At 42.4% G+C, this 24,008-nt stretch overlaps 1 protein-coding gene across 5 annotated transcripts in view; it reads left to right on the top strand.

The window, feature by feature from the left end:
* The window catches only part of PLCB4 (phospholipase C beta 4), a 985,968-nt gene extending 962,187 nt beyond the window's left edge, over positions 1-23,781 (top strand). For all 5 annotated transcript variants that reach the window (XM_069234144.1, XM_069234142.1, XM_069234140.1 and 2 more), the window contains 2 exons: positions 15,011-15,047; positions 21,713-23,781. In XM_069234144.1, the coding sequence (XP_069090245.1) occupies positions 15,011-15,047; positions 21,713-21,801 (126 nt within the window). In that variant the 3' untranslated portion in view covers positions 21,802-23,781. The remainder of the gene's footprint in view (positions 1-15,010; positions 15,048-21,712) is intronic.
* The last annotated feature ends 227 nt before the right edge of the window (positions 23,782-24,008 follow it).

Genomic DNA, 24,008 nt, shown 5'->3' with positions numbered 1-24,008 from the left:
TGTTAAACAACATATGCCCCATCATTGCCCAGGGGGACCTTTCCAACATATGATCAACGTCAACAGTATTACTGGTGTTCGATTACTGTTTAGCACATTTAATTTACGGTAACTAGAATGTTGTCAGTATTATTAAAGTTGAAAAGAAATATTTCGAATCTTTAATATCATGGCTAATCATAGTAGCTTAACTCGAAGCGGCCTTTTAAATTCCTGTTCTTGCGTTATCACATGTACTAGAAGTGTGAGTTTTGCAGCAAACACCACCCCTTTACAATTTTCCCAGGTAAATCTTGTTAGGCCAAACCTATTGAAATTTACTTGAGGAAAATGTCTAGTTAATACTGAGACATGCAGGTTTTGATGAACTGAACACCAGAATCCACGCTATGCTCCATTTATGCAGGTAAAACTCAGAATAGGTGACAATAAATACACCCAATGCATTTCAAATACCTCAGTGTTAGATTTTGTCAGGTGAAGTATTTACCACCTGCGACACCGTGACACTCATCATGACGGCCTAAGTCCTTTCTATTGAATGATCAGTATCCCTTATGAGCAGCAGCGGTGACAGCTTGGAGATATTTAAACAGAGCAAGTCCCCGTTTGACTCTTTTGTCTCCATGTCAAAAAGCTTTCTTTACAGTATATTGCTTCAAACATATACTTAGGGCATATACACCATAAACCGTGAAAGATCACCTAGCTCAGTGTCATTACACCAAGCATAATTCTTCACAGAGGTCCTTGTAAAGGCTGTCTACCTTCTCCTTGAGTTTGTGCAGTTGAAAAGCACCTTTTTCATCCTATAATCTGAGTGCAACTAGGACTAGAGCTCCACCTGGAAATAAGACTGTTGATATTTTAGATGAATCCTTGTATTGAAGAAGAGTTTTTCTTCCCATACATGGTAGGGGGGGCGTTGGGTTGACCCCTCCTGGCCAACATGATTACGCCTGTAGCCTAAATCCGGAGGACCCCCTGAATGCGAGAGAACCGCACAAAGATTCCCGACACCTAAAGGTATCCCTGTACCTGCAGCCCCTAGGCCCTGGGGAATCCAACCGCTGGTCCAGCAACGTTCAGCAGGAGGCCCTCCTCCTTGTCCAGCCTGGGATCACTAAGATACAGGTGGCCCAGGTGTGGGGGCCCCCATTTCCTGGTACTGCCAAGCCACCTTTCAAGGGCAGCCAGCAGAAAAGGGCCATCCTTGTAGTGGTGTGATGCTGTTATGCTGATGTCAGTTACTGTTTCTCTATTTTGGTGTAGGAAAGTGCTCCTTTTGTCATGGGTAACCCCCCACACACACTTTTTGCCTAATATTGATGCTGACTTGACTGAGGGTGTGCTGGGATCCTGCTAACCAGGCCCCAATACCAGTGTTCTTTCCCTAAAAATGTACCTTTGTTGCCACAATTGGCACAGCCCTGGCACACAGCTAAGTCCCTTGTAAAAGGTACCCATGGTACCAAGGGCCGTTTGGCCAGGGGAGGTCCTCAAGGGCTGCAGCATGTATTATGTCACACTAGGGGACCCCTCACTAAGCAGATGCACACTACCATTGCAGCTTTTATGTGTTGGTGGAGCGAAAATGACAATGTCGACATGGCACCCCTCGCAGTGGCATAGGTAATTGATCCCTCAAGCAGGCTTTACAGCCGTAAGGCAGGGTGCACTATACCACCAGTGAGGACATAGCTGCATGAGCAATATGCCCCTACAGTGCCTAAGTCCAGTGTGGCCATATAAAGTCCATGGGATGGGAGTTTGTCATTACAAACTCCACAGCTCCATGATGGCTTCACTGAAGTACGGGGAGTTTGGTATAAAACCTCTCAGCACAATAAACCCACACTGATGCCAGTGTTCGATTTATTGAAAAATGCACTCAAAGGGAATCTTAGAGATGCCCCCTGTATTTTAGCCAAGCTTCTAGTGCAGGACTGACTGGTCTGTGCCAGCCTGCCACTTCCAGTCAAGTTTCTGACCTCATTGGGTGAGAGCCTTTGTGCTCTCTGAGTCCAGAAACAAAGCCTGCACTGGGTGGAGGTGCTTCACACCTCCCCCTGCAGGAACTGTAACACCTGGCTGTAAGCCTCAAAGGCTCACCCCTGTAATGCCTGTAAATCTAGTATTTAGAGGCACCCTTGAACCAAGCTCACCAGATTCCTGGTGACCTTAAGGAGACAACAAGAAGAAAGAAGAAGGACTGCTAAGCTGACACCCAGCAGAGAAGACTGAAGACACCAACTGATTTGGCCCCAGCCTTACCGGCCTGTCTTCAGCTTCTGATGCCCCTGCTACAAAAAGGTCACGCATCCTACAGGACCAGCGACCTCTTAAAAACCCCAAGACGAAACTCCAGCAAAGGACTCCAGTACAGGCCCTGATCCGCGAGTCCTGCTCACTCTGCACCCAACGCCCACAGCCCGTGTCCAGGTGGCCCACCAGTCCAGCAAGTCTCCAGGCGATTCCAACCTAGTGTCCACCCTGGGTTGACCCCTCCTGGCCAACATGATTACGCCAGTAGCCTAAATCCGGAGGACCCCCTGAATGTGAGAGAACTGCACAAAGATTCCCGACACCTAATGGTATCCCAGTACCTGCAGCCCCCTGGCCTTGGGGAATCCAACCGCTGGTCCAGCAACGTTCAGCAGGAGGCCCTCCTCCTTGTTCAGCCTGTGGTTTTCTGGAACCGACCCCCTGGACCTGCAGCATGTTTGTGGCCCCCGGTATCCCCCTATTGAAAAGCATTGGGAGCCAAACGCTGTGTTTGCACCCTGTACCCTGTACCCTGCCGCCCCTGTGCCACTGAGGGTGTGTTTGGTGTTGGCCTGTGGCCCCCCCCAATACTCACCTAAATCCCCCAGGTCTGCCTTTCGAAGACTCGGGTACAGATCCAATTCCGAGTGCCTACAGTCTTTATAGGAGTCCATTCTAAATCTTGCAACAACTTTGACCTCCGCACCCGGCCAGCCCGTGTTGCTGGTGGTGGGTGTTTGGGGTTACCTTGAACCCCAGCCTGTCTACATCCTGACCCCTGGAGACTGGAACTGTAAGTTTTATACTTACCTTGAAATGGTGCTAACTTTTCTTCCCCCCAGAACTGTGTTTGAAAATTACACAGTGTCAATTTTTAAAACAGATTATTGCTATTTGTTTGAAAACAGTATAACTTGCCAAATGGAAACATAGTGGTGTGGATACCTATTTTTGCTACTTACATTCAAATGTACTTACCTGCAAACTGAATCTTGTGGTTCTAGAAATAAAGTAACAAAATATATTTTTGCTATATAAAAAATATTGACCTAGTCAAGTCATTGAGTGTGTGCTTCCTTTAATGCCTGTGTGTGTGTACAACAAATGCTTTGCACTACCAGCTGATAGACCTAACTGCTCGACCACGCTGCCACAAAAGAGAGCATTCGTATTATCTACTTTAGCCTTTTTTAAGCCTCTGGGGAATCCCTGGACTCTGTGCACACTATGGCCCATATTTATACTTTTTGATGCAAAACTGCGCTAACGCAGTTTTGCGTCAAAAAAATTAGCGCCGGCTAACACCATTCTGAAGCGCCATGCCGGCGCCATATTTAATCAATGACGTTAGCCGGCGTTAGCCGCCGGCACTGCCTGGTGTGCGTTTAAAAAAACGACGTACACCAGGCAGCGCCGGCGTAGGGGGATATGGAGATTGAGCGTGAAATAATGGGGCAAGTCAGGCTGAGGCAAATTTTTCGCCTCAACCCGATTTGCGTCATTTTTTTTCACTCCCAACCCCCATAGAAATGACTCCTGTCTTAGCAAAGACAGGAGTCATGCCCCCTTGCCCAATGGCCATGCCCAGGGGACTTCTGTCCCCTGGGCATGGTCATTGGGCATAGTGGCATGTAGGGGGGCACAAATCAGGCCCCCCTATGCCACCCAAAAAAAAAAAATATAATACCTACCTGAACTTACCTTAAGTTTCCAGGGATGGGTCCCTCCATCCTTGGGTGTCCTCCGGGGGTGGGCAAGGGTGACAGGGGGTGTCCCTGGGGGCATGGGAGGGCACCTCTGGGCTCCTTCCGAGCCCACAGGTCCCTTAACACCTGCCTTTTGCAGGCGCTAAAAAACGGCGCAAAAGCGGCCGTACGTCATTTTTTTTGACCCGCCCACTCCCGGGCGTGAATTTTGCCCGGGAGTGTAAATACAGCACACATGCCTCGGAGTAAATTTTTTAGACGGGAACGCCTACCTTGCATATAATTAACGCAAAGTAGGTGTCCACGCTAAAAAATGACGCAAACTCCATGGACTTTGGCGCTAGACGCGTCTAACGCCAAAGTATACATATGGAGTTAGTTTTGCGTCGAAATTGCGTCAAAAAAAATGACGCAATTCCGGCGCAAACGGAGTATAAATATGCCCCTATGTCTCAATTTGATATAGTATATACAAAGCCAGCTTCGTACATCTGGCAGTACTCCTCAGTAATCCCTTGATTTAACAGCTAAAATTATAAGATGTCAAGGTGGGAGACTAGTGGAGTGGTGTCGAAATGTATGTATGGATGGAGACAGTGTCTAGACTAACGTTGAACGAGGGGCATAAACACAATGGGGACAAGTACTAATGGATACCCAAATGGTATCATTTACAAAATTGTTTGCACATCGTTTCTAACATACGTCATCATGAAAGCAACATGAATGCAATTTACAGAACTGTATTAAAATTATAAGGAACTGCCCTGTCATATCTGTTCAAATGCAGCATTAGAGGAAATATACATCCCTGTTGGTTAAAAATGATGAGCTACAGTATCCATACCGGGCTGGTGAATGCATATGTTCTGAAAGACATGTGATCTGATTTCTGAGTGCCCTCTTTCTTTAATTGGCATTTAACTTTACTTTGTGCTCAAAGAAGATGCATAACACAATGAGTATTGTTTCATCTTAAAGGTGCATTAATTGGAAAGTCATATAAGTGTTTAAAACTATTAAAAATATATTGCACAAACACTGGACTGGTCACTTAGGCCCTGATTTATACTTTTTTTGCACTGCCTTACCATCATTTTTTGATGCAGAAGTGGCTCAAGCTTACAAAATACAATTTTATTTGTATAGTATCTCACCTTGTTGAGAAATTTATGTCTCTGCCACACGTTTTAAACCAAATACATTTTGATGTGTCACTGATTACCATTTGATGTGCTACAATATTACTGAGTATTTATTTAAAGAACAAGTTACTTACTTTTGGTAATGCACTATCTGGTAGAGACATTGTCTAATAGCAGATTCCTAACCTTATACTTTCGCTAGACATAAGACTGGATGCGAAGGATTTTTCATGAGCAGTACCCTTGCGCACTAGTAGGTGGCATCGATCCACTCCACATGGCATCATCTACGCTGGAAGTGAAGTCCAGTCACCTATATAGGCGTCACCTCGACGCACTGACATCAGTTACTTTTCGTGACTTTCTATGCCCGGAGTGCGAAGCCATGAAGGGCACTGACAGTGGTGTGTCCAAACTGGGGCCCTGAAAGGGACCATCCTTAACCCTAGAAATCTGTCTACAGAGCAGGAAGGTTAGGTGGGTTGGTAAGGAATCTGTGGCTAGATACTGTCTGTAACAGAGTTCAAGTTGCAGATTCCTTAACATGGAATAGATACCTCAGCAATACCGCCCCTGTTGGAGAGACGCGGCCAAGTTTAAACTAGGAAGTCCTGCAAGACCGAACGGACGAAATGCTTACCCCTGCGGACCTGACTGTCCAGGCAGTAATGTTTGGTAAACGCGTTGCTGCCTGGCATATGTCCAGGACTGGGACTCCACATGCTAAAGCAGTGGTCACAGCTTTAGCTCTGGTGGAATGAGCTAGTAAGCCCTATTTATGCTACTTCTTTTGCCAGTGCATAGCAAAAGTTAATGCAGAGAATGACCCTCTGAGACATGGTCAGTGTCTGCACCTCCTGACCTTTCTTCACACCAGCATACCCCAGAACCCTCATGTGCGGTCAAAGCAGAACAACAATCCTCTTTTGGGGTACAGATGGTGGAATCACTCCTCTTCTTTAGAGGGATGCGGAGGACCATAGAAAGTGGGCAAGGTGACAGATTGGCCCACATGAAATGGTTTTAACACTTCTGCCAGAAAAAAGTCCTAGTGTGAATCACCAGTTAGTCTGGAAAAATGGCTTAGATGGAGGCCCATTCATCCTCCTGGCAGATATAATAGCCACAAAAAATGCTGTAGGGGACAGTTGAATGTGAGGACCAAATTAATGTCCCACTGAGACATAATGAAGGGAGAAGGGGGACACATGTACAAGACGCTTCAGAAATCTATTTACAGTAGTTGACTTAAATATAGAGGTTTGGTCAGGCAGCCGCAAGAAGGCAGACAGAGGAGAAAGATAACCCTTTAGGGTGCCCAAAGTAGAGCCCTGCTGGGCAAGGGTAAGAATAAAAAGGAGAACATCAGAAAGGAAGGCACAAAGTGGGTCAATGGACTTTTCTGTCCAATATGATACACATTTCTTCAGTCTGCAGGTTTATCCCGTCTAGGTGGAGGGACGCTTGGCTGCCAGAATATTATTGCAGACTTTGGGAGGAAAGTTGAAAGATGTCAACTGTTGCCGCTCAGTCTCCATGCAAGAAGGCAGAGAGTTAACATGTTTGAGTGGAAGACCCTCCCCTTCTGCTGCAACAGAAAATCCTCCCAAAGGGATAACCTGATCGGAGGTTCAACACTCATGTTCAGAAACTTGGGCTATCAAACTCTTCAAGTCCAGTACGGAGCCACAAGGGTAACTTGGGCCTGGTCATTCCTGATCCTTATGAGCGCTCTGGGCAGAAGTGGTACGAGGGGAAAAATGTGCAGGAGGCCCAAGCTGCTCTTGAGATGAAAAGCATCTCCAAGTGAGAGCTGCCTTGGAAACTCCAGTGCACGAAACTGCTGACATTGCTTGTTTTCAGTGGAGTTGGAAAGATCTAACCAAGGCTCTCCCCACTGCTGAAAGAGACCTTGAGTCACCTCTGGATGGAGACATCACTTGTGATCTGCTAGGCATTGACAGCTGAGTTAGTCATCTCTGGCGATCAGGAAACCTGCCAGATGTTCAACTACCAGGGCATCCAGAGATACAGAGCCTCTTCACAAAGGGTCCACAAACCCACTCCACCCTGTTTGTTGCAGTACCTCATTGCAGTGGTGTTATCCATGAACACCTGCACTAGCCTTCCCTTGATGGAGAGTAGAATGGCTTTCAATGCCAGTCTGATCGCACAGAGCTACAGCATGTTTATATGGATTCCGCCAGAGACCAGAGTCCTCTGATCTCCACCTCTCCCAGGTGACCGACCTATTACAGAAGTGACGTCTCTGTCAGTACTGTGAGATCTGATAGGGGAAGGGAGAGGGATCTTTCTCTGACCAAATCTTGGTTTGTTCGCCACCACTGCTTTCGCTGTTCTCAATGAGATCTGACCCTGTCTGAGAGATTCCCCTGATGCTGTGCTCACTGGAACTTCAGGTCCCACTGCGAATCCACATATGCCATCTGGCATGTGTTACCAGCAGGATGCAGGAGGCCCTGGGCCCCATAAACCTCAAAGTCAGTCTCACCAAAACCCAGGATAGAGACTGAAACATTGGTATCAAAGTCTGAATATCCTGTATTGGCCGCTCGGGAGGATAAGGCCAAAACTGCACTGTTAGGCTTTTCATCCTTAGTGTGGTCTCCCTTAACTTTTTACCTCTGTTCCCCAGGTTGATGTGTGCTGGACTCTGATTTTACTGTTTTTGTTATTCTGGGTACTTTACCACTGATAATCAGTGCTAAAGTGCAAGTGCTCCTTTATAAAATGTGTATGTAATAGGCTTATCCATGATTTGGCATATTTGATTCACTAGTAAGTCCCTAGTAAAGTGCACTAGAGGTGCCAGGGCCTGTAAATCAAGTGCTACTAGTGGGCCTGCAGCACTAGTTGTGCCACCCACATAAGTAGCTCAGTAATCATGTCTCAGACCTGCCATTGCAGTGTCTGTGTGTGCAGTTTTAACTGTAAATTCGACGTGGCAAGTGTACCCACTTGTCAGGCCTAAACCTTCACCTTTTCTTACATGTAAGGCACCCCTAAGGTAGGCCCTTGGTAGCCCCAAGGGCAGGGTGCAGTGTATGGTTAAGGTAGGACATATAGTAATGTGTTTTATATGTACTGACAGTGAAATATTGCTAAATTTGTTTTTCACTGTTGTAAGGCCTGTCCCTCTCATAGGTTAACATGGGGGCTACCTTTATTTATGACTAAAGTGTGGATTCCGCTTTGGGAGCGGATGGACATGTGGAGTTTGGGGTCTCTGAGCTCACAATTTAAAAATACATCTTTTAGTAAAGTTGATTTTGAGATTGTGTGTTTGAAAATGCCACTTTGAGAAAGTGAACATTTTCTTGCTTTTACCATTTCTGTGACTCTGCCTGTTTGTGGATTTCCTGTCTGGGTCAGTTTGACAGTTGGGCTGGTTGCACCTCACACTAGACAGTGACACAAAGGGAGCTGGGGTGTAGTCTGCATTTCCTTATGAGCCATCTGTGCTAGGAGGGAGGGGAGGAGTGGTCACTCACACCTGAAAGGGCTGTGCCTGCCCTCACACAATGTAGTCTCCAACCCCCCTGGTGAGTGTCTGGAGCCTGGCGTGGGCAAGGCAGAATTTCACATTCAAAAGAGACTTTACTTTGAAGTAGGCCCAGCAAAGGAGAAATTGGGTATAAAAAGGGCACCCAAAACCACAGACTTTAGAACACTTCTGGAAACCAAGAGGAACCTCTGCCTGGAGAAGAGCTGATGAAGAAGAGCTGCCCTGCCTGTGACTGTGCGTTGTGGAGCTATCCTGCAGTTGCTGCTTCTGCCAGAGCAAGAGGGCAAAGACTGGACTTTGTGAGCCTTCCATCTTGTGAAGATCTCCAAGGGCTTGATTTTGAGCTGGCCTCCTGTTGTTTGAAGTCTCAGGGACAGCAAAGACTTCTCTCTGGCAGCACCTGGAGTCTCTGGAGAGACTCCTGCTCTGCCATGTGATGCCCATCCAGTTGCTGGGACCCTGAAAGGAGAAGCTAGCAGCCTAAGAGGAGGAAATCCACGCACAGAGCGCCGTGCGGGGAAAAGATTAACGCGACTCCGATCTGCGGCTGAAGAAACGATGTGCCGCCGGCTCTGTGGCTGAAAATCGACGCTCGCCGGAAACTCGACCGAAGAATCGACGCACGGAGCTGGAGAAACGACGTGCAGCATCACTGATGGAAGCTGGGAGAACGCAACCCGCACTGCGTGGTTTTCTGATCATCCTGCGACTGGATTTCCGACGCAAAAACCACTGGGCATGTAAAAACAACGCAAGGCCTGCCCCGACCCAAGAATGCTGACCGGATCGACACATAGCTCTTCTGCGGAGAGAAGAAACGACGCACCCCTACTGGACAAAAGGAGAAACAACGCATGGTCTCGCTCGTGAGTGAAATCGACGCATCACAAGTCCCTTTTGACGCACAATCACCCATACAGGGTTATTTTTTATGAACCCAAGGTACATTTTCACGCTAACAGTGTTAGTCTGTGTTTTGAACTACATAAAGACTCTTTTTGCTTTTTAATTGATAACTTGACTTGTGTATTGTGGATTTTTGTCATTTTGGTCTTGTTTTGTTTAGATAAATATTCCCTATTTTCCAAACCTGTGTTGTGTCATTTTGTAGTGTTTCATTAAGTTACTGTGTGTGTTGGTACAAATACTTTACACCTAGCACTCTTAAGTTAAGCTTACTGCTCTGCCAAGCTAACAAAGGGGTAAGCAGGGGTTAGCGAGGGTGATTCTCTTTTACCCTGACTAGAGTGAGGGTCTTTGCTTGAACAGGGGGTAACCTGATTGTCACCCAAAGACCCCATGTCTAACATGCACTATGTCCAGAACTGCACTGCTGATCTCAGCAGATGTGCTGCGACCACCGCCATCACCTTGGTGAACACCCAGGTGGTACTGGAAAGGCCATATGGGAGCATGGTGAACTGAAAGTGCTCTTGACCTACCGTAAGCTGTAGGTAGTCTGGATGGGCAGGCAGGAAAGGGATGTGAAAGTAGGAGTCCTGGAAGTCCAATGCTACCCATCAATCTCCTGGCTCCAGGACTGACAAGACCTGAGACAATTTAAGCATCTTGAAGTTCTCCTTTTTGAGGAAGAGATTGAGGGTTCATAGATCTAGGATAGGACACAGGCCATAGTCTTTCTTGGGGACCAGAAAGTAGCAGGAATAGGAACCACAGCCTACTTCTAGCCCCATAACCCTCTCAATGGCTCTCATTGCGCAACAGAGCTGTGACTTTCTCATGGAGCAAGGACAAATGATCCTCTGTCATATGGTCATAAGATGGTGGGAGGGGTGGATTTGAAGGAGAAGGAGTAGCCTCTTCGAATGATCTGTAGGACCCAACTGGCTGATGTTATAGATTGCCAGTGGTGGAGATGATGGCAGATTCTACTATCAACTGGACACCCATGATTTAGAAGGGCACGATTAGGATGGTTTGGAGGCTGCCTCTGCCAGGGGGTGGTGGTTGTTGCAGACCGATGTCTGCCCGACCTAAGGGTTGGTAGGAACCATGCCCTCGCCCACGCAAAGGCTGGGAAACTTGCACTGGAAGATGGCTAGAATAGGGTTGGCATAGTTGAACGTCCCTTCTGTAGCCCCAAAAGGAGTGAAAGGCAGACTGGGGATGATTCGGGGCACCTGAGAGGCCCAACGACTTGGCCATAGTCCACAACTCCTTAAATCACTCTAGCATTGAGTCTGCCTTATCTCTGAAGAGACGGTTGCCATCAAGGGCAGAGTCCATGAGGGAAGCCTGCACATCCCCTCAAAAGCCAGACGTTCTCAGCCAGAAGTGGCGTCATCATCGAAACCACTCTGCCCAGCGAGTTGGTCATGTCCAAACCACAGCAAATAGTGAACTTTGCTCTGTCTTCCCTGTCATTTACTGCTTAGGAGAGAATTGCCCAGGTCTCCTCCAGGACCTGTGGTAGCACTTATGCAACCATGTCCCACAGCGTGTGGGAATAGCAGCCCAATAAGCATGCTCAGTGCAAGGCTTTGATTCCCTCTCTGGGGGAGCAGCAGGGAACACGGCATGGGAGGCAGAAGCTTGGAACACCGAGTTTTCCAGATTAGGGCATGGGTGAGAAAATTTGGGTCCCCTGGGGCAGGACGATAGCAGCGGGCAGACCCCCTGTTCACAGAAGCCTGTGTGCTGGATTTGGACCAGGTACTCAGAAGGACTTCGGTGAGGGCTTTGTTGAACGGGAGCAGGGGTTTAGAAGAAGAAGCTCCTGGTTGCAGCACCTCTATCAAGATGCTGGTCTTGACTGCCACCAAGGGCAACTCAAGGTCCAGGACCTCAGCTGCCCTCCTCACCAGCATAGCATAGGTAGCTCCCTCCTCCATAGCCACGTAGGGGGAGAAAGCATGCCGGTACTTGGAGACGTGTCAAGTCCGCTGGCATCACCCAGTTCCTCACACCAGACAATACCCTGACATTCTGGCTGGTATCCTAAAGGGTCCAGTGACCCCTCCCATTCTTCCCTGAGGCCTAGCCCTTCAGAATAAGGCTGAGGCACTGACCTAGGACACACATGCTCTGTTGGCGCTAGAATCAGTGTCGGGCAACTCTGCTCCGGCTTTGTGTCAGATGTGGGGATCCAAATAGGGCTGACACTGCTGATGGGCATCAGTGGTGCCAGGAGGATCTCCTTCTGCTCCAGCGTCTGGGAAGGTTGCGGTGGAACTACGAGCACCAGTCTGGATCCGTGAATGGATCCATGGGGCCCCATTGGAGCTGAGGTTGAAGCCATTGATGCAGAACCAGTTGGGGCCTTCTTTGACCCAGGGGGGCCCGAAGGTGCTCCAGAGGAGGCAGCCTGATCAAAAATGAGGCACATAGCCTTCTTAAATCTGTTAATTGGCCCTTGCATAGGCTCCAAAGAACCATGCCTCAAATGCTGATGTTCCTTCATGGCGTCGGCCAACAGATAGGGGGAAGATGAAGCAGGCTTCGACTTTTTGTATTCTTTGTGCCTCTTACTTGGGTGTCCCGACGACTTCGAGTGGGGCGAAGAGGACTTGGGACTACTGGAGCAGTCCCGGGAACTTCCTTTTGACCGAGACCTCCAAGGAGTTGCGTGATGCGGACTCATTTGCCGGGCCACTATCAGCTTTAAGGACTGCTCCCTCAAAGCCTTCGGTGGCATGGCCAGCACTTGGAGAACGACTTGAAGTCATGGTCGCACTCCAGGCTCCACAGATAACCGAGGTGTGGGCACTTAATTGACATGTCATGTTGATAGGCACCACATGGTTTAAATCCTGTCTTCCTAGAAGACATCCCCTCAACACACCAAGAGGAAAGACCACAAAAAAGTTCAACAAAACATTGAAAAATCCTGTCAAAAAGAGACAGAGGGGTAGCTCTTCTCCGAACCTGCACTGACTGGCGTGGAAAGAAAAGATCTGACATTAGCACGCTGAGGTTGTGCCTACATGGGTGACGCGGACATCACTTATTGAGCAGATGACACCGCACAGAGCTGATCAACGCCACCTACTGGTGCACAGGGGTGCTATTCTCGATAAATCTTCTGGATAGTCTGATGTCTGGGGAAATTCAAAGGTATGGAATCTTCAGCTAGCAGTCTCTTTCAGATTCATTTATATAGTATTCAAACTAAAGGGTAATTTGACAAGGAACAAGAGGTTGTCGAGACTGAAGAAGGAAGAGGGAATGACTACAAGTGTAGGGAGATTTCAAGGGAGATTGTCAGAATACCAATACCTAAAATATCCTCTGATATAAGCATCATGTTGTGTACATTGTTGCCAAAAATATTGTCCCATTGTGTGTGGATTTTCTATTATCTAATATTTAGGACATAGAGGTCTGCTATAGCAGGTTCTTAAAACCCTGTAGTCTTTCATCACTCAGACTGAATTTGATGTATGGATTTTTTGGGGGACACAGGGGAGTCTAGGGGGCCTGACACCTACCACCAACAATGATTCTACTGTGTATGGGCATTGTTTCCTTACTTACATAAATGCCCTTGGCACCCTTGCTACACCAGAGGTAGCATTTCTGTATTTCAGGTTTTCACTTTATGAAATTACCAACCAGAACTTAGGGCCTAATTACGAGTCTGACGTTCACTAGACTGCCAGACTTGCAGTGGACCGCCATGGCTTTGACTGTCGGACCGCCAAAAGACCCCCGTCTCCGCCAGGATCAGTGATCCCGATGCAATGAAGGTGGGCATGGTTGTAATCAGGCACAATGGCAATGAAGTCAGGGGTGCCAAGCTGATTACAACCTTGTTGTCCGACAGCCTTTTCAAGGCGTCTGACTGCCATGAAAATGCTGGCAGAGAACAAGTGCAGCGGGCCACAGGATGGCCCCTGCACTGTCAATGGTAGTACTGGTGTACCCTGCATGCGGCAGTATTGCTGCCACTCAATTATGAGCCGGAAACAATGCTGCCACAACTTTCCCACTGAGCTTACCAGTGGAAACCTTGGTTTATGCTGGTCAGCCCAGTGGGAAAGTTGTAATGGGGCCAGTGGGAAGACAGCCAGCACTGTGGCGGTCTTCTCATTGGGAGTTTGGTGGACGGATATTTCCATCCGTCATGACCCTAATGATTTTTTTTTTATAAATGGTAATGTTTACTTGTTATATACTATAAAGTATAATCAGATGTGGTTATTCTCCATTACCCTAATACATTTTATTAGGTGATTTCTAGCTTTACTGGCTCATTATTTTAATAACATTTATCAGTGTGGACTAACTTATATTGGTGCAAAATTATTCAGTTTAGATAGATGCATCGTTTAAAGTGAAAAGAAGGCAATGGTTTAAAGTGTGTGATCTTCCATCTCTGCTTCCCCCAACCTTATATACTGTTACCTACCTGGCATGGCCATTGTTCCTGGTGGGACAGAAACAGATTACCAGTAGGATCAAAATCAGGCTGCCATCATGTTAAGGTCCATTTCCGCTAGGTGACCTACACGCCTTCATTGTGAAATTTTGGATCCAGGAATTATAGGAATTTCCTCACGATGTTGCACACTACTTGAATGTATTGCAGCATGTGGGAGGGTGTGGAAAATACAGCGATTTTACAGAGCCTGGGGACCGGGATATGCCCTAGTGGTACAATTCTCATACTTTGCACATCCATTGGGAATGGGAGGCAGGCAATGGGTATCCTTATGGTTCACCATGGATTCGGAGTGGGTGTGCATGAAAATGTTTTGAAATGAGTAAAATGCCCAAATTAGTTCACCTATGAAATCCTAATTCAGTTGCAGGAATATATCGTTAGTTACAGGAGAAAGTATGGTGCATATGATATAGACTATGTCATGAAGAAGTAACAGCTTTAGATACAGAAGAACAACTGGTATCTGGAGTGATATACATTAGGACATGATGTGTGTCTTCATAGAATATATCTGCATGTTCATCAACTCCGTTACTATTCATGCAACAATTATTTAAAACGTATCGCACACCAGTAATTGCATTACATATGACAACACAAACCTGTTCATTTGACTTTGTTGACTTTATGTTTGTCTGTAATAATGTGTCTGTTCGTGCATATTAATGGAATTAATTCAATTGTGCTTATAAATTATAATTTCCGACAGTGCTAATCAAGTAAGTAATATTGTGTGTGACGGTATAATGAAATTTACTAGTTGCTATAGTCCATGCAGTGTCATTATTTGTAATATTATTCACAATCAGAACTCATTTATTCTGATTAAAACTTCACGAGTTTGCTTCTTAATTTGCAGTTTACTCATTTACCCATTCATTTGACTCAGTTCAGTTTTTTTATTTATATTATTTGCTTCATGTTCTGTTGCATAATTTTGACATTGTTAATTTTGTACAAACAGCTTTTGAAATCCAGTCATGCAGTGTCCCACTCACAAGGTAGGACTCGCACTATTAATGGCACAACTGTTCATTTAGTATGCATCTTACAAAAATAAATAGTGCTTTCACTGTTTAAATCTAAATGATTCTGAAAAAATACAATGTTTAACAATGCAAATCTATTAACATTCATGCACTAAGAATAAGAACGCACTTCATAATTTTCAGCTGTATGGGACCAGAGTCTGAACTTGGTGGAAATAGCGAGGTCAAGTTATGACTTCACATTGGCAGTAATGTTGTCACTCTTTAAAGCGCTCTAGTGTCAGTCATGGATTTAAAAAACAGATGTTTAACGGACCGGACACAGACCCTGCTTAGGAGTTCATCATGTGAATCCCAGCTGTTTCAAAATCCACTCCGCTGCATTTGAGTAGAATTTCAGTTAATTCCAGATGAATCTTGGAGCTGGTTTTCAATGTCACTGTTTTATATAGGTGTCCAATTGTGTTGTTGGGGGTCATATGCCACTTTTATTTAACAAGTAGAACTTCCCTTTTCCAGATCAGTCATTTTGATTTTACCATTCTAATATAAATAAGCATTCATGACGGCGCAGTGCAGGTGAATCAAGTAAATCTAAAGTGCACCAGTGTTATTTACAAAACAATATGTATAAATGTGGCTAAAAACACGTGTGGTTTTCCAAGTAATACCCCAAATATGGACGCCCAGAAACCACTAGCAGTTTCCAAATCAATCCACATCGAATTTTTTCTCGACGTTTGGACCCAACCTACAGAATTCCTTAAAAACTGGGTCATCATTAGGACAAGATTTTGTTGTTGCTGGAAACACCAGTCCATAAATTATAAATCCACTAATATCTTTATCCTTAACCATCAAAGGTGCCAGTGGTCACCCTGTGGACTCAATGAATCACTGGAAAATAATTGTGTCAGTGCAAATCCTATGGCTACTGATTCACCAACAGATTCCATCTGTCTGTGACCCAACCGTGTTCACAAAACGGTTGGTAAAAAAGCTTCCCTTTCTATTGGAAAAGTCTCCTTTTCAAATGAATGCAAATGTAAAATAACTCTCCTTGTTTCTTATTAGACCCATCAATGCAGTGACAATTACTAGGAGTGCATTCAACAGCCAGTATTCATCAAAGGCCAGCATATCTGTTAAACTGCTGTGCACTATCACATATTTAATATTGCACCATGGTGCGAACCAGGGCAGTGCACTGCATTTGTAATACAGCAACTGGTGTCTTCAACACCTTCTGCTATATTCTAATTATGCATCATGGCTTGTCTTCTCTCTCACTATATCACCTGCCTTCTTTCACATTCTCTACTCAGACCTTAAAATCTAGTTTCTTTTCAGCTCATCTTAGCAAGATCACCATTATCTCAGTCACCAATCACCTTTACATTTACCTAAGTTCCAAATTCTCTTACTGCTAATGTAAATCGCTTTTGCTGGAGTGGATGAACCTATTATTCTCAAAATACCTTTCTACACTTATCTTACGAAATCAGAAGATTTTACATTACCACAAAGCATTAAAATAGGCCCTCCATTCATAGTAGAACTCTTAATATTCAGAGAAGAATTCAGGAACAATAAAAATCCAAACTCTACTTCTTTAGATGCATCTCATACTGCACTCACCGTAATCATGATATGCTTCACTCCCTTTAAGTGTTCCATGACTCTTATTTCCGATTGGTAGTAGGGCACTGATGTGGAACTAAAGCAAATCTTTGAAACCAAACTTAAATTGTCACTTAGCCTGGGAGTTAAGATCTTTTCTCACCACTAGATGTTTAGGAACTGACAGGCCTGTTCACAAACTGGGTTTCAGTGTAAATTTATTAGAACTACAATAGTAAAGTGCTAATCACAAACCTACATGCGGTATTCTCCACCTCTGCCTCTCCCATATTTAATGTGCAGAGATGGTTTACTGTGAGAGGAGTGGGGAGTGGCTGGAAATAGGGAATGCTTACCACTAAATGGGAGGCCTTTTGGAAGGAGTAGGGAGGGGTTGAGGTACTTTTAGGGAAGGGTTTGTAGAGGAGCATGCACCCACCAACAGAATAAGTAGGCCCATCGCTATTCACAAACTGCATTTGTAAAGATACTAAAAATGCCCTAAAACAGTAGTAAATGTACTCCAGCTTAGACCTGGAGTAAGCTCATCACCACACAGAGTGGACCACTGGAAGTGCAACACCCTCCCATTGAAAATAATCAATACATGGGCTTAAAAAAACACCACATAGGAAATAATGTCAATATAAACTAATTTATTTTGAGTTTTTTAAACCTATACATAATTAAATGTTAAAAAATATAAATAACAAAAAATAACTATTTTATTTTCAAATATTTTAATAGCCATATTTAAACAAATAAATACAAACATTGCCCTTTAGGTGGGTTGTTTTTATAAATCTTTAAAACAATAATAATGTTCATTTAAATGAATATATTTCAAATAAATGTTTAATTCAAAATTAAGTTTATACTGTTGTAACATTTTTATATTTTGTTCCATATTTAGAATAAATATATTAAATGAATTTACATTAATATTTAACTTAAAATATGTTTGGTATTTTGTTTAAGTGTGATCAACTTTTTTATTATTTCCCTATACTTAATTATATGAAAATCTCTGCCCCAGGGAAGGAGGTCTCCACCAATGTTTGAATCTTACAAGTGGTAACTTTACACTCAAAAATTGGACTCCACCCCCTGGTTTCAGAGCGTGGAGACACGTGTGCCTTTACTTTGCAGTAAATTTACACTTGTAAATGGTGAATAGCCAAAAGTAGTAAATTTACATAAATGCTAGGAGAGGCAGAGATGGAGACCTCAGCATGTAGGTTTCTGAATACCATTGTGTAGTACATGAGTATTATTGTTGTCATACTACTAAATGCACTATAAAATGCTGTTTGTGAATATGTCTGTCTAGTTTTAACGTAAGACATCATACTTACATCAGTAATTAGATTGTGTTCCCAGACTCAACAGTTGTCTTGTAAAGTTTTGAAATGCAGTAAAATAAACTAAATCAGAATCAGCCTAAAACAGCCTAAATATAATGTATAGGAGATAATATATAGGTGTTGTGGAAATGTCTTTCATCCATAATAAACACTTCCAGATAATCAAAATCATTATGAGATTCCTGAACCTGTAACTTCCTGAAAACCTCCAGAACAGCCCTTACACATCGACCATTTATGGCTTTCAAAATGACATCTGTACATGTCATCGGGTGAGACTACCTTCTTTGGAGTAGCACTACATGCAACCAGCCACCCTGTCAAATAAACAATCAGCCAACTTGATTTGCTAACTGCCTTTAAAGGACACTCCCCAAAGACTTTGTAGAAGTTCTGGGTATCCATTTATCATCTGCTGTCTCTTGTTGTGTTACAAACATTAGCTCAAATCATTTGGGGAATACACGCTGATTTTCCTTCTCAGAATTCCATCACTTGACCCTTCAATTGTAGCCAAATACCAGACCATCACCAGCATCTCATAACTATCTAAATATTACAGCAGTTTGATCCCAGAATTAAAATTGCCCACTTCTAAAAGACGTTAAACACCAGACATTCAGGATTACAGCCACGCCTCATAACAGAAACTGTCATGACCACCAATGATCATCACATCCTTATTTTTCCAAACTGACAGGGACCTTTAATAATGCAGGGAACTTTGATAATGCTATCCCTGATAACCACCTACAAGGCATTGATTATATTTCTGGCATTTCTCAAATCGATCTTCAGCATATCAGATTAATATTTATGATTGTAATAAATCATATTGGAACCAGTCACAACCACTTAGTCAATGTTCCTAATGATGAGCTACTGAGGAACCACAACTCAATATTGTGGATTGCACTGTTTAAGCTTAGCTGTCAATTGGACACAGGCAGTTTTCTTTAATACCATAAAGCATTTAACACACCTACAAGACTGGATGAAATAAAGATGCTGCAAACTGAATGGAGCTTAAATAAAGATTATCCTGCTGAACGTATGCAATTTCCAAAAATCCCATTCATCTTTAGTTGTCTCCTTTGACAGCAGCCTGGAAGAAAACATTCAAGTTACTTCTATCTGGGGCCCCTAATATAAATAATCCTACCCATACAATATTGACAGCTTCACACTGAAGATCATTTTCACTCCCATCACCTCAAAGCTCAATCACATAGCAAATTCTGAACTCTACAAAAAGAGATTTAGGAATTTGGAGCATATAAATTAACCTTTCTAGAAACTGGATTTTAGTTTTATGAGTGCTGAGATCTATCTTTTTATGTGCAGAGACTCCGCAATAGTAAAGATACTACACATAAGTGAATAGCAAGCAATCGTAAAATTACATAAAAGTGTAAGTTTACCTTTGTTAATCAGGTCCACAGTTCCTAAATCAGCCACTGTTTATATTTTATGTCAAAGTTGCGATTTCACCTCCTGCAGCCTGTTCTGACCTCGTTGGTAGAAATGCTTTAATGCCATATGTCAGCATAGCAAAAACACTGTTTCTCTAAATCTGTACACATTTAGTAGACAAAGACAAACACACAAACACAAAATACATATTGATGTTGGGTAAACGCAAACAAGGAAATGCCCTGTTAATATGTATTGTACTTGTATTTTTGACAAATGTTGGGTGCACATTTAACATTCTTAATCAACATAGACAATCCTCCTGATTTCTCAATTTGCTGGACCTGTCTCATTGTACTTTGTACACAGTAGTCTTTATTTCTGATAGCTATGTTTTTGAAAATGTGCATAAATCATTTCAGAATAATAAGAATAATAACACATTCACTATTTATCAGGGATATTTATAAACTGTAAACATTTTGCCAAAGACAGCAGGCATCTGGACAACAGTGCCAAAAAAGATAACATTGAAAAAGTATAATTAATAATGCAAGAATCCAGTCTATATGGTTAGGGACATTACTCATGTCCACAGAAGTAAACATGTTTCAATGAATACACCAAAGTTTCACCTTATTTTGGCCTAAGTGACAAGGCTTTCCTTAGAGAAAATGCATACAGTTATTAGGCATATTACAAATGAACAACAGTAAACCAAACCACCCATTGCAACAATATATAGCTATGTATTTCCAGAGCGATCCAAAGCAATCATCTTCAACTGTACTTCCCCACTTCAGGTCTCAAACAACTGTAAAGGAATTGTATTTAATTTTTAATGGAAAATACAGCTAGAGGTATCCAGCATGGATATGGATTTGTTAGCTACTGCTAAGATATTGCATTGCCAAATGTGTCAGTATTCCCAAGAAAAACATGTAAGTTAACATCTTTAACATATCCACCTATAAAAAAACTACAGAGACTTCGGAAAAATACTGCAGGTGGCAGAGGATTTCCTAAATGAAAAACATATCTTGTAAATGAAAGCAACTTTAAAATAAACTAGATTCTAGTTTCCCTCACACCTATGATCAAAATCTTCCTTTTCCATTTCACTACATTCACCATCTCTGCGAATATTTCCTCAGTAGAAGAAATTCAGCATGGTGATTCACACATTCAAAGCAGGGAGACTATAATTTCTTGCTTACCATCATTTTGTCACTCATCACTGAAAGCCTTTGATCAGCCAACCATAGGTTGGCCTACTACTAAGTGGCTCATTAGCATGAACTAGTGTAAGTTAATTGTATTTAACTCTAGTCCAGGAAGTGTAATTGTCATTTTAATCCTAACCTAGCTGAAACACATTTGAAATTGTTGATCCATATGTCAAAAACCAAAATATAGTTTTGAAAACTAGTGGAAGAATTGCTTCTATTATGACTATACTTATGTAATGACAAATTAATTAATAGGTACATCTTTAAAAGGTTATGCATTGCGGTTTTTAAGTAAATCTTAAAGAAGCATATTGCTACATGTGGTCAGCTTGCCTTTTGACTCAGTACGTCAGAGACATTTTCTTGTGAATTTCATAATCCATATTTCATAAACCAGTCCATGCTGTTACATTCCCTGTACACCAAGCCTGAGATGGCCTGATGGAGAGTTGCATGAAGAATATATAGATTATAAAAATAGGACTGCAAGATGCACGAACAATAGAACAATTAAAAAAAATACTAATAAGACTACAATCTAGACATTCTGAAGCTATATTTTTGTAGCCACACCCAATATTCAAAATCAATATCAGAATAGTCCCACACTTTTTGAAGTGTTGTGTGTTGAATATACTTATTTTAATTAGTGTTTGTTAGTGTGCTTACTAAAAATCAAATGTGTATTAAATTTTGCATTACAGATAACCAAAGTAAATCTTATAAGTGACAAATTATTTAATTTGCAGTGGTAGTTCAATCCATATTTTGCTTCTTTTATGGTAATAACTCTAACCTTTTCCACCTTCACTTTAGGCATGCAAATTTAATAATAAAAAGGGCTTGTATTTTCAAACTCAATGCTGCACTGCCATGCCTTGTTTAAAATGTAGGATCCTAAAATAAAAAACTATAAAAACTATAGATACATAAATGAATGAATGCATGAGTAAATAAATAAATATCCTGCGATAAACCACGTTGCATATAAAAACAGCATTGCTCATAAAAGACTGTATACTTTAATAGTACCGTTTTCCCTTTATTGTAGGCAAAGGAGATGCAGCAGATGGTGAAGCTGGAAGCCGAGATGGATCGCAGGCCTGCAACAGTGGTGTGAAACTCCAGCATGCAAACTGAAGCTTAAGAAACCTACTTTTCCTTAAAACAAACTGTATATAACAGACCACAAAACTGAGAAGGAATATGTGCTCTTTTGTTTTCCTTTCTCCCTAGATAAGATATAGCCAGCAAATATATTAGACTAAATGGAAAACATATTTCTTTTAAAACAAACATTTGAGCACTGATGTATTTTTGTTTTGCAATGACTGTTACGAAGGACATATTTTTAAAAAGGGAGCATTCTGCTCTGCCATTTAAAATATTTTTGAAAAGCTCTTTTTTCCAGAGCAACTGTAGCTTGTTTGTTTTTTAGATGAATGTAGCTCTCTGTTCTTAACTTCTGTTTTTCACAATACCAGGTATAGGTTTAAGGGAATATGAAGAATAGTCCTATAGCACTACGTTCACCTCCTGTGGACATATTTTTTTAAATTATTATGGGGAGTAATGTAGGGAAACTTTTAGGAACACGTTTTTATAGTTATTTTTCTTGTCCGGTGCACTCTTATGGAACCACTAGCAATATAGTGGGGTATGCTCTAATCTAGAAAAATCTAAAAAGGATGGAAGTTTCAGATAAACATTAGCCCTAAACTATGCCTTATATTTTTTACATGGGACAAATGTTGATAACTACATTACTTAGAATATTCATTCTAACATTGATTTCAGACACTGTGGTTATGTCATGTACCATAGCATTTTGTGCATGCAAAATTAGTCAATGAGTTCAGGTTTGAAATAGCACAGTCTCAGGTAATGCTAACCCTGTTACACATATAGTAATGTGATGCTTCTGAACGATAGCAAAACAGTATGCAATTTTTAATTTGCCCTTGCTAGGGACACATTTCCCACTTTTTTACACAGTGTCATACAAGACAGCTTTGCATTTTCTGAATCTTAATCAATACCAATTTGTAATTTACCTAATACGTTTCCCCAAAGCATCTTTATGTACTAGCAAAGTCACCAACTCATTGTTGGTATGCATCATTTGACCTAAGGATGGAATGTGTATTTTACCATGTTGGGATTCCAACCTGTGATCTGTAGATCACACACAGAATGGCACAGCAGGTGTGTAACTAACTGAGCTGTTTTCTGAGCAGTTGAGCTTATTTATTGTGCATTAGATTTATACTAGGCCTATTCCCATGGCTGTCTTATAGTATCAGACTAAAAATATTATTATTTATTTATAAATGATCTATTGTGAGTGGACCAGAGTATGTAAACCTTTTAAATTAACTGACCTAAAAGCAACAGTAAGTGACCAATGTAGAGCTGACCATTGAATAGCAATATAATTTGCATTAACAAAGTTGCAAGGCATTGGCTTACAATGGGGATAAATGTTATACTGTAATATATTGATCGGTGTCTACAAATCTCCTTTGTTACTACACTCCAAGTGTTAAATATTTCTGGCACAAGCCTGTCAAAAGTCCGAGCCTTGGGTCTGATGCGATCTGCAACTTTGTGCTGTGAATGGACTAGTGCTGATTTTTCTGACATCAAGTTCATATTTACACAGTCCTAGCAGTTTAGCAGAAAACATGCAACAATATTAATAATAAAAGTAAACTTTTTAATGTGCACTTCTTGTATTTGTGGATGCTATGTGTGCCATAAAACCCACACAGTGCATTCATTCAAAATCTGTGATAATGTCCCACCCCGAGTTTGGTAACACCTAATCAATCTCTCATAAGCATGATCATGAAGGATCTAGGTGCATAACACTAAGTAAGATAGAGTAGGGCTCTGCAGCCTCCCTGGTAAAGGAAGGTTGTCCACTCAGGGAGCCTCCACTCTTCCAAAACATTTGTATATCTGATGTGCAGAGATCTTAAGGGCTCCTCAATGTATTTGTATGGGGTGCATCATTGTGTGATATAGTCCTAACACAGCTTAAAAATAATTGAGCTGAATTGAAATGTTGCCAAACACAACATTAAAAGAACACCAAAAGGTGTTATTATTGTTATCTTTTCAGTTTGTTTGGTATTTTTTTCTTTTGTAACATCACTGACTTAGTTTGTTCACTTTGATTCAAATGGGTGAAGCTTTTTGGCCAGTGTTTCAATATAATGGCCTCACTGTTCGATACAAGCTATTAGTTACAACATTATCTTTAATCATTTACCAATTCAAGTGGCCTAACCTGAAGATTGCATTTAAGTCAAAATTATCGAAGATGTAAAATATGTGGGGCTATA

Source organism: Pleurodeles waltl, chromosome 5 (assembly GCF_031143425.1).
Source record: "Pleurodeles waltl isolate 20211129_DDA chromosome 5, aPleWal1.hap1.20221129, whole genome shotgun sequence".
Taxonomy (NCBI): domain Eukaryota; kingdom Metazoa; phylum Chordata; class Amphibia; order Caudata; family Salamandridae; genus Pleurodeles; species Pleurodeles waltl.
This window is presented reverse-complemented; position numbering and strand designations above follow the sequence as displayed.